The 12235-nt window shown below is 47.0% G+C and overlaps 2 protein-coding genes across 2 annotated transcripts in view; both read left to right on the forward strand.

The window, feature by feature from the left end:
- LOC138769708 (ephrin type-B receptor 2) overlaps window positions 1-12235 on the forward strand; it is a 125393-nt gene that overhangs the window by 3980 nt on the left and 109178 nt on the right. The gene's annotated exons all lie outside the window — the stretch shown is intronic.
- On the forward strand, window positions 637-2343 carry LOC138768837 (uncharacterized transmembrane protein DDB_G0289901-like). Its single transcript, XM_069946797.1, has one exon. The coding sequence runs from the start codon at window positions 637-639 to the stop codon at window positions 2341-2343; it is 1707 nt and encodes a 568-aa protein (XP_069802898.1).

The raw sequence follows: 12235 nt of genomic DNA on the forward strand, positions 1-12235 counted from the left end.
CGAGGACAGAGCAATTACAAGGTAACACATATGAGAGAGTCACCAAATGCAACCCATTGGGGATTAGGCCCTGGTGGACCGCTCTAATACTTGGACCCTAGTCCAGAACCTGAGGACGAGACTAAAGTCTGGGATCTGAGACAACTTTGCCTCATTGCTGAGTATTTGCTTGTATCTGAGGAGATAAGTCCTGCCAGTGCTCCTTAGCATTAGTCTAGAGAGGCTTTCAGCTGACCCTTTAATTCTTGATCCTAAGGTGAAGTGAGTGAGGACTTGTTCTTTGTCTGTCTACACCTAAGAACAGTTTACAGTTAGAGGGGTTGTGACGCAAAAATCTTTTTCATTCAAATCAACTGATATCAGAAAGTTATATAGATTCGTAATTTACTTCTATTAAAAAATCTCAAGTCTTCCCATACTTATCAGCTGCTGTATGTCATGCAGGAAATGTTTTGTTTTCAATCTGACACAGTGCTCTCCGCTGACATCTCTGGCCGAGACAGGAAGTGTCCAGAGCAGAAGAGGTTTTCTATGGGGATTAATGGGGAGTGCGAGAACCTTCGTCCTGTAAAGCCCTTGTAGCTGTGAAGCACCACAAGCCCCAGCTTGTCAGTCTTATCTCAAGCTGCTACACTAATGGCTGGGATGAGGAAGCTCAGAGACAAAAGAGCCCAGAGCAGCACTGATGGCTATGCTAAGGGAGCCCAGAGAAGCACCGATGGCTATGATAAGGGAGCCCAGAGCAGCACTGATGGCTATGATAAGGGAGCCCAGAGCAGTGCCGATGGCTATGATAAGGGAGCCCAGAGCAGTGCCAATGGCTATGATAAGGGAGCCCAGAGCAGCACTGATGGCTATGATAAGGGAGCCCAGAGCAGCACTGATGGCTATGATAAGGGAGTCCAGAGCAGTGCCGATGGCTATGATAAGGGAGCCCAGAGCAGTGCCAATGGCTATGATAAGGGAGCCCAGAGCAGCACTGATGGCTATGCTAAGGGAGCCCAGAGAAGCACCGATAGCTATGATAATAGAGCCCAGAGCAGTGCCGATGGCTATGATAAGGGAGCCCAGAGCAGCACCGATGGCTATGATAAGGGAGCCCAGAGCAGTGCCAATGGCTATGATAAGGGAGCCCAGAGCAGTGCCAATGGCTATGATAATGGAGCCCAGAGCAGTTCCGATGGCTATGATAAGGGAGCCCATAGCAACACCGATGGCTATGATAATGGAGCCCAGAGCAGTGCCAATGGCTATGATAAGGGAGCCCAGAGCAGTGCCAATGGCTATGATAAGGGAGCCCAGAGCAGCACCGATGGCTATGATAAGGGAGCCCAGAGCAGTGCCAATGGCTATGATAAGGGAGCCCAGAGCAGCACCGATGGCTATGATAAGGGAGCCCAGAGCAGCAGCAATGGTTATGATAAGGGAGCCCAGAGCAGCAGCAATGGCTATGATAAGGGAGCCCAGAGCAGCAGCAATGGCTATGATAAGGGAGCCCAGAGCAGCACCGATGGCTATGATAAGGGAGCCCAGAGCAGCAGCAATGGCTATGATAATGGAGCCCAGAGCAGTGCCAATGGCTATGATAAGGGAGCCCAGAGCAGTGCCAATGGCTATGATAAGGGAGCCCAGAGCAGCACCGATGGCTATGATAAGGGAGCCCAGAGCAGTGCCAATGGCTATGATAAGGGAGCCCAGAGCAGCACCGATGGCTATGATAAGGGAGCCCAGAGCAGCAGCAATGGCTATGATAAGGGAGCCCAGAGCAGCAGCAATGGTTATGATAAGGGAGCCCAGAGCAGCACCGATGGCTATGATAAGGGAGCCCAGAGCAGCACCGATGGCTATGATAAGGGAGCCCAGAGCAGCACCGATGGCTATGATAAGGGAGCCCAGAGCAGCATCGGTGGCTATGATAAGGGAGCCCAGAGCAGTGCCAATGGCTATGATAAGGGAGCCCAGAGCAGCACCGATGGCTATGATAAGGGAGCCCAGAGCAGTGCCAATGGCTATGATAAGGGAGCCCAGAGCAGCACCGATGGCTATGATAAGGGAGCCCAGAGCAGCAGCAATGGCTATGATAAGGGAGCCCAGAGCAGCAGCAATGGTTATGATAAGGGAGCCCAGAGCAGCACCGATGGCTATGATAAGGGAGCCCAGAGCAGTGCCGATGGCTATGATAAGGGAGCCCAGAGCAGCATCGATGGCTATGATAAGGGAGCCCAGAGCAGTGCCGATGGCTATGATAAGGGAGCCCAGAGAAGCTCCAGCAGCCAGGATGAGGGAGTCCAGAGCAAAACCAATGGTTGGGAACAAGAATCCCAGCGTTGTGCCAAAGGCTGAGACAAGGGAGCCCAGGGTATGAAGAGGATGGAGGCTGCGAGGAGATCTCATACAGGTGACAAAAGGCTGGAAAGTCTAAACAGAGGATGGGGGCCCAGGAATGAAGCCCATACATAGAGGTACAGAAAGGGACCCATATTGGGACTGAGACCAAAGAGCAAACTCCATACAAAGGGTAGAGACTGGGAGCGGACCCCATACAGGGGGCAGAGGCCCACAAAGTGACCTTAATCGGAAGACTTATTGGGGCAGAGGTCTGAGATGGCACCCCATACAAAAGAAGGGCCTCCTATATGGCAGTGTCAGGAGATAAACCCCCAAACAAGCAACGGACGCCCGAGATATCGCAGTCAGGTTACTTTCACATTTTACCCTTCAAACATTGCTACATCCCTCTGACTAGGATACACACGTGTGAACAAGGCCTTATTGCTGGTCTCTGAGAGAGTGAACAGCTGATTGGACCATTTTGGCTGCAGTCACCTCTGACCTGTATGACTACGGTTGGGCACCTGCTTGGGCCCAATGTCTAATATCAGCTGAGGAGATGAGTACCCGCAGGGCACGGTGCCCTGATAGTACCGGCACGAGCTGTCTGGAGACTGATCGGTGGGATGAGTGATCCATACATGATACGACAGCTAGAACCTGACGCCTGTGATCCGGTTGATCATGTGAAGCTGTGGCTTTAAATTGCTGAGATTGACCTTGTGACAGGAGGTGGCCCGAAGCTGCACGGCCGGAGCCCCTTCCAGTCCATTGATGGAGGATGGTGGAAGCTGCAGCCGCCTCAGGGATGCAGCAAATATTTCATGAGTAATTTAATATCTGGAGCACAGACCTTTCATTCCCAGAGACCTACATAGAAGACAGTGTCAGGCAGACCCAGGGCTGACTCCTCATCCAGCATTAACCCTTCCAGCCTGTGCCATAGCAGCCGCTCATTGCTGCAAGACTACAAACCTTCCCCTCCTCCACATCTTATACCTCAACATGGAGCGAGGCGCTCGTACAAGATGGATGGGCACCTGGATGTCACCCACATACTCATGAGTGAGGATGAGAGCGGAGTTCCCCTGGGCAATGGGCAAGTTATCTACAGGGGGCTGCTCATACCTGGTGATGATGTCATCTACAGGGGGCTGCTCATACCTGGTGATGATGTCATCTACAGGGGGCTGCTCATACCTGGTGATGATGTCATCTACAGGGGGCTGCTCATACCTGGTGATGTCATCTACAGGGGGATGTTCTTACATAGTGATGTCATTACAGGGGGATGCTCATACCTGGTGATGTCATCTACAGGGGGATGCTCATACCTGGTGATGTCATCTACAGGGGGCTGCTCATACCTGGTGATGTCATCTACAGGGGGCTGCTCATACCTGGTGATGATGTCATCTACAGGGGGCTGCTCATACCTGGTGATGATGTCATCTACAGGGGGCTGCTCATACCTGGTGATGATGTCATCTACAGGGGGCTGCTCATACCTGGTGATGATGTCATCTATGGGGGGATGTTGTTACATAGTGATGTCATCTACAGGGGGATGTTCTTACATAGTGATGTCATCTACAGGGGGATGCTCATACATGGTGATGTCATCTACAGGGGGATGTTCTTACATAGTGATGTCATCTACAGGGGGCTGCTCATACCTGGTGATGTCATCTACAGGGGGATACTCATACCTGGTGATGTCATCTACAGGGGGATGTTGTTACATGGTGATGTCATCTACAAGGGGCTGCTCATACCTGGTGATGTCATCTACAAGGGGCTGCTCATACCTGGTGATGTCATCTACAGGGGGCTGCTCATACCTGGTGATGTCATCTACATGGGGCTGCTTAAACCTGGTGATGTCATCTACAGGGGGATGTTCATACCTGGTGATGTAATCTACAGGGGGATGTTCATACATGGTGATGTCATCTACAGGGGGATGTTAATGCCTGGTGATGTCATCTACATGGGGCTGCTTATACCTGGTGATGTCATTACAGGGGGATGTTCATACCTGGTGATGTCATCTACAGGGGGATGTTGTTACATGGTGATGTCATCTACAGGGGGCTGCTTATACCTGGTGATGTCATTACAGGGGGATGTTCATACCTGGTGATGTCATCTACAGGGGGATGTTGTTACATGGTGATGTCATCTACAGGGGGCTGCTCAAACCTGGTGATGTCATCTACAGGGGGCTGCTCATACCTGGTGATGTCATCTACAGGGGGCTGCTCATACCTGATGATGTCATCTACAGGGGGCTGCTCATACCTGGTGATGTCATTACAGGGGGATGTTCATACATAGTGATGTCATCTACAGGGGGCTGTTCATACATAGTGATGTCATCTATAGGGGGCTGTTCTTACATAGTGATGTCATCTATAGGGGGCTGTTCTTACATAGTGATGTCATCTATAGGGGGCTGTTCTTACATAGTGATGTCATCTATAGGGGGCTGTTCTTACATAGTGATGTCATCTATAGGGGGCTGTTCTTACATAGTGATGTCATCTATAGGGGGCTGTTCTTATATGGCTTCAGATGTGGACCACTGAGCTGTAGAGAATAATGCCTAAAACTCCCAATAACGTTGAAATGCTAAAAACACCAAAAATAATCCATTAGAAATAAAATATGTTCATGAATGATAGCAAATTGTAGGAAAAGTGTCTGCACTGACTGTGGACGAGATTCTGTGGTCCCTGTGTGATTGGTCCATCTGGATGATCTATCATTACCATAAGTGATGTCTTTAAGACGTCTCATGTCTCTTAATACATCCCAGTGTTATACACCGACTCTGACTGCCCGCACATGAGCTCCGCTGCTGGAGGACACGAGACGTAAGTCACACGACCGCGACTGACAAACCCCTCCCCATCACGTCGCTTCTCAGAGAAAAAAATGACATTTAACCAAAGTGTTAGCAGCTGCACAGAGTATATAGCCCTGCGGACATGGCGGATAAGTCACCTTATATAGAGATTATATAACGCACACATTACTTCTATAGCAGATACGTAGTGGGGGAGACAGAGACATAGTGGAGACATCACGGAGACATCACCTCTATAGAGAAGACATAGCGGAGACCTCACCACTATAGAGGAGACATAGCTGACACATCACCTCTATAGAGAAGACATAGTGGAGACACCGCCTCTATAGAGGAAATCTAGAGACATCTATTAATAATATAAAGACATCTACGACCACCTCCGCCTATAGACTGTATCCCTGTTTTCCAGGCGGGACTCGGGCTGTCTCCTCCTTCCACCACACAGCAGGCAAACGGCGGGATTCGGATCCTGATGGTGCAGATTCATACAAACCCAAACCTTGTCCCGGCTAATCTCTCAAGTCCATGACTATGCAATAATGACATAGCAGAGCCCACTGGGATTTTAAGGGTAAAGAGTCTCTTCCTGCTCATATATCTACAGAGTTAAAGGAGAAGTCAGACATTTTTTTCAAAAGAGTCTCGGAGGAGGTGGCCCCATTATGAGGTTGTTGGCTAAATCTCCCAATACATGGCCCTATCCATCCTCCTTTCTATACGCTGCAGTTGTCCTGTTCCCTACACAGTAAAGCCCCCATAGTATCATGCCCCCAACCCCATGCTTCATGGTTGAGTTCTTAGGGTTGTCCTCATCCTCCTCCTTCCTCAAAACACGGCAGGTGGAGTTGATACCAAAAAGTTTTATATTGGTCCCATCTGACCACATGACCTTCTCCCGTGTCTCCTCTGGATCATCCAGATGGTCACTGGTGAACTTCACACGAGCCTGGACATGTGCTGGTGTGAGTGGGGGACCTTATTGTAATCCATGAATAGTCTACTAGTAGCTGTAATCTTTGAGACTGTGGTCCCAGCTCTTTTCAGGTCATTGAGCAGGTCCTCCTTATTCCTGACCTTTTTTAGAATCCTCCTTACCCCATGGGGTGATATCTTGCATGGAGCTCCGGACCGAGCAAGACTGACAGACATCTTGTTTCTTCCATTTTCTAATAATTGCACCAACAGTTATTTCCTCCTCACCAAGCTGCTGCCTATTGTCCTGTAGCCCATCCCAGCCTCGTGCAGGTCTACAGTGTTGTCCCTGGGGTCCTTAGACAGCTCTTTGGTCTTGGTCATGGTGGAGAGGTTGGAGTGTGATGAGTGTGTGGACAGGTGATTATTATACAGGTAACGAGATGACACAGGTAACGAGATGACACAGGTGCATGTAATCCAGGTAATAAGGGCGGAGGAGGAGGAGCTTCTTATAGAGAAATAACAGCTCTGTGAGAGGCAGAAGTCCTGCTGCTCGGTCGGAGATCAGATCCTTATTTTAATGGAATAAGATGCTAATTATTTATATACAATGTGATTATCTGGAATGTTTTATAGATTCTGTCTCTCACAGGTGAAGTGTACTTACGATACAAATTACCGCTCCGTTCCTTGTAGGTGGAAAAACTTTCAGAATCAGCATCAAACACCTATCTTCCCCACTGTATTTCTTTTCTTAGAACATACATAGTACACACACGGATTGCACACACTACATATACCTATACACAAGACACAGAGTAAATACACATGGACCACACAGTACTTACAGGTCATTCACAGTACATACACTAACGGGGGACACACAGGTCACACATTGTTCATACATACATACATACATACATGGGACACACACTGTTCATACATACATACATACATGGGACACACACTGTTCATACATACATACATACATGGGACACACATTGTTCATACATACATACATGCATACATACATGCATACATGGGACACACACTGTACATACATACATGGGACACACACTGTTCATACATACATACATACATACATACATGGGACACACACTGTTCATACATTAATACATACATGGGACACACACTGTTCATACATACATACATACATGGGACACACATTGTTCATACATACATACATGCATACATGGGACACACACTGTACATACATACATGGGACACACACTGTACATACATACATGGGACACACACTGTTCATACATACATACATACAAACAAACATACATACATGGAACACACAAAGGTCACACATTGTTCATACATACATACATGGGACACACACTGTTCATATATACATGCATACATACATGGGACACACACTGTTCATACATGCATGGGACACACACTGTTCATACATACATACATACATGGAACACACAAGGGTCACACATTGTTCATACATACATGGGACACACACTGTTCATACATACATACATACATACATACATGGAACACACACAGGTCACACACCATACATACATACATACATACATACATGGAACACACAAAGGTCACACATTGTTCATACATACATGGGACACACACTGTTCATACATACATACATGGAACACACACAGGTCACACACTGTACATACATACATACATACATAGACACACACTGTTTATACATACATACATACATACATACATACATGCATACATGCATACATGGGACACACATTGTACATACATACATACATGGAACACACACAGGTCACACACTGTACATACATACATACATACATGGGACACACACTGTTCATACATACATACATGCATACATACATGGGACACACATTGTTCATACATACATGGGACACACTGTTCATACATACATACATGGGACACACACAGGTCACACACTGTACATACATACATACATGGGACACACACACTTGTTCATACATACATACATGGAACACACACAGGTCACACACTGTACATACATACATACATACATAGACACACACTGTTTATACATACATACATGCATTCATACATACATACATACATGGGACACACTGTTTGTTCATACATACATACATACATACATACATACATACATGGAACACACACAGGTCACACACTGTACATACATACATACATACATGGGACACACACTGTTCATACATACATACATGCATACATACATGGGACACACATTGTTCATACATACATGGGACACACTGTTCATACATACATACATGGAACACACACAGGTCACACACTGTACATACATACATACATACATGGGACACACACACTGTTCATACATACATACATGCATACATACATACATGGGACACACATTGTTCATACATACATGGGACACACTGTTCATACATACATACATACATACATACATGGAACACACACAGGTCACACACTGTACATACATACATACATACATGGGACACACACTGTTCATACATACATACATACATGGGACACACACAGGACATATATATAGCACAAACACAGAACACACTAAAACCACAAAACCACTCTAAAACACTGTGTAATAGGCTTGGCTCATGGGATTTCCCTTGCAGTGTAGTTCACGGGAGTTTTCATTTTTTTGCTGGCCTCAGCAATTGTTATGACACGCAGCCAACCAAACCTGCAATGTCCTGACTGCCAGGGGACGGCCGACTGCCCAGCACCACACAATCTACTTATACTATTGAAAGGATTTATTCAGATGTAGCCATCATGCATGTTTTTTGTATTAAATATCTGAATATATACTTAGAACATGCAGAAGACCCCACACAGAACCTGTACTGGAGGGAGAAGACTAGTGGGACCCCCATGGACCACACTGACAACTATTAGTTAAAGCAATAGTTGACCCATGTAGACCCTACACAGAACTTATACTGGGGGGGAGAAGGACTAGTAAGTTCCCATGGACCCCACCTAGAATTTGTAAATAATGGATCCGCAAGAACCCTACGTGAAGCATTTGCTAGAGGGAGGAGATAACTGGACCCATGTAGACGCTGTTCTGAATGGAGAAACATAGTGGACCCACAAGGACACTACACAAAGCCTACACTAAAAGGATAGAGTAATAGACCTATGAGGACCCAACAAAGAACCTGTACTAGATGGAGGAGATCAGTGGGCCCATGAGAACCCTACACAGAACCTGTACTAAATAGAGTAGAATAGTGGACCTATATTGACACTTCAAAGAACCTATACTAGATGGAGGAGAATAGTGGACCTATAAGGACCCTACAAAGAACCTGTACTATATGGAAGAGAATAGTGGACCTATGAGGACATACACACAACCTGTACTAATTAGTTCTGGACCTATAAAGACCCTACAAAGAACCTGTACTAGATGGAGGAGAATAGTGGACCTATGAGGACCCAACAAAGAACCTGTACTAGATGGAAAAGATTAGTGGGCCCCTGAGAACCCTACACAGAACCTGTACTAGATGGAGGAGAATAGTGCACTCATGAGAACCCTATGCAGCACCTGTACTAGATGGAGGAGAAAAGTGGGCCCATGAGAACCCTACGCAGAACCTGTACCGAATAAAGGAGAATTGTGGACCTATAAGGACATACACAAAACCTGTACTATTTAGAGTGTATTAGTGGACCTATGAGGACTCCATTCAAAATGTATACTGGAAGGAGGAGAGCAGTGGACCCATGAGGATCCTGCATAGAACCTGTACTATATGGAGGAGAATAGTGGACCTATGAGGACCCAACAAAGAATCTGTACTAGATGGAAAAGTTTAGTGGGCCCCTGAGAACCCTACACAGAACCTGTACTAGATGGAGGAGAATAGTGCACTCATGAGAACCCTACGCAGAACTTGTACTAGATGAAGGAGAATAGTGGGCCCATGAGAACCCTACGCAGAACCTGTACCAAATAAAGGAGAAATGTGGACCTATGAGGACATACACAAAACCTGTACTATTTAGAGTGTATTAGTGGACCTATGAGGACTCCATTTAGAATGTATACTGGAAGGAGGAGAGCAGTGGACCCATGAGGATCCTGCATAGAACCTGTAATGGAGGGAAAATAGTGGGCCAACACATCTCATAGCCAACTCGAGAGACATCATTTCACATTCAGCACCAAAACCAAGTGTATAGCTTGGTTCCCCTGGACACATATATTGTCTTAGGTTGATGTCATTTTCCATAGTGATGGGTGACATCATAGAAGTCAGTGTGGTATGAGGATTTTTAAGGTCTCTGAGGACATTATTGGTAGAGCATAGTGGCCCTGCGGCTTGGGAGCCCTATGTCGTCTGGACCTTGTGATATTCAGCAGATGTGCATGGTGTAGAACACGAGAACTCAATGGCGTCCATGCCAGCGGGACCAGCACTGAACAGGTTACATGATATCAGGACAGGCGGGTAGACACGGCCATCTGTGACCTACAATCTGCCACCACCGTCAGGAGGACAAGGAGGGGGTGACTGCAGGTTGCTATGGGGATATCTTGGGAGTAGAGAGGATAGCCTATGCTGCTCTTCAGCCATAACTACCCAGAATTCCTTGCTGTCAGGCCAAGCTCCTTACGCTCTGTTTGTTGCCATTCCTCGAGCAGACAACCCTTTCTCCTGAAAGAAGCCTTGGCTTATGGAATAATGTCTTCTTCTTACCAAGCTCCCAGACTCATCAGGACCCGAGGCTTATTTCCCGCATCCTCCGCAGAGCAAAATAAGAGGAAACAAATTGCCTCCATTAAATATTAAACCTTCCTCATGCTTAATTTATTGTGAAACTAGATCGCTGTACTGGATAGGATCACTGGTCTAGACTGGATCTCTGGTCTGGATGGGATCGCCGATGCAGATCAAATTGCTGGTCAGGACTGGACGGGATCTGCATGGGATCGATGGTCTGGATTGCATCACCGGTAGGGATAGTCCGAAACTGCCGAGGTTCGTGTTCGTATGAACCCGAATGCTCGGCATCAGATTCCCGCTGTCTGCCCGCTCCGTGCAGCGGGTAGATACAGCGGGAGGACTGCCTGGAAAACTGGGATACAGCCTATGGCTATGGCTGTATCCCAGTTTTCCAGGCGGTCCTCCCGCTGTATCCACCCTCTCCACTGAGCCACCAGGCAGCGGGAATCATTGCAGAGAGTTTGGGTTCGTATGAACCCGAACCGAAACAGGTTCGGACCATCCCTAATCACCGGTCTACACCATATGGGCTGATCTCCGGCCTAGACTGGATCACTAGTGGATCAATCACAATCAATATCATGTTGATCTATACAATTGAGGAAAGATCAATACATATGTATACGTGGCAAGGGGGATGTAGGAGCCAAGATGTAACACAAGTGAGGGATGATCTATACATAGCCCAGGTGAGGGATGATCTATACATAGCCCAGGTGAGGGGGATCTATATGTAGCACAGGTGAGAGATGATCTATACATAGCACAGGGGAGGGGGATCCATACATACTGTAGCATCGTAAAAGGTGAAGGAAATCTGTACATAGCTCACTTAAAGGGTTTGTCCGGGGGGGTGTAAACAAGATAAACAATTTAAACTCCCCAGTGGTGGTCCCCACAGCCCCTCTCCAGCTGGAGTGGTATTAGACTCACCCCAGACTGTTGGCACCGCTACAGCACAGAAAGAGAGAATAACGCAAGTGTACAGAGATGTGTAGGAGCAGGTGCTTATAGAGCAAACCAGAGTCCCATGCGTTTTGGTAAAAATCGAATACTATTTACTAGAAATCTTTGCAGAGAACTTAGGTGCTGACAGTTAAGGTAGAACCAGTGCTTGTAGTAGTAGGTGCTTTGCAGGAAAGCGAGAGAGAGAGGAGTTGCCAGAGGGGCCCTGCCCAATGTAGTAGGTGTGCTCTGCCGGAACAAGTGACGTAACAGAAGAGGTTAAAGAGAATACTCGTCCTAGTCGTCCTGCACTGGACAGTGGGATACGTAGACGTACTGTAGCTTTGTCCCACTGGGGTCGGTTCCTATTGCTTCAGGTTCCCTGTTAGGCTTCTTTCCCCTTTGTAGA

Source organism: Dendropsophus ebraccatus, chromosome 12, assembly GCF_027789765.1.
Source record: "Dendropsophus ebraccatus isolate aDenEbr1 chromosome 12, aDenEbr1.pat, whole genome shotgun sequence".
In the NCBI taxonomy this organism is placed as follows: domain Eukaryota; kingdom Metazoa; phylum Chordata; class Amphibia; order Anura; family Hylidae; genus Dendropsophus; species Dendropsophus ebraccatus.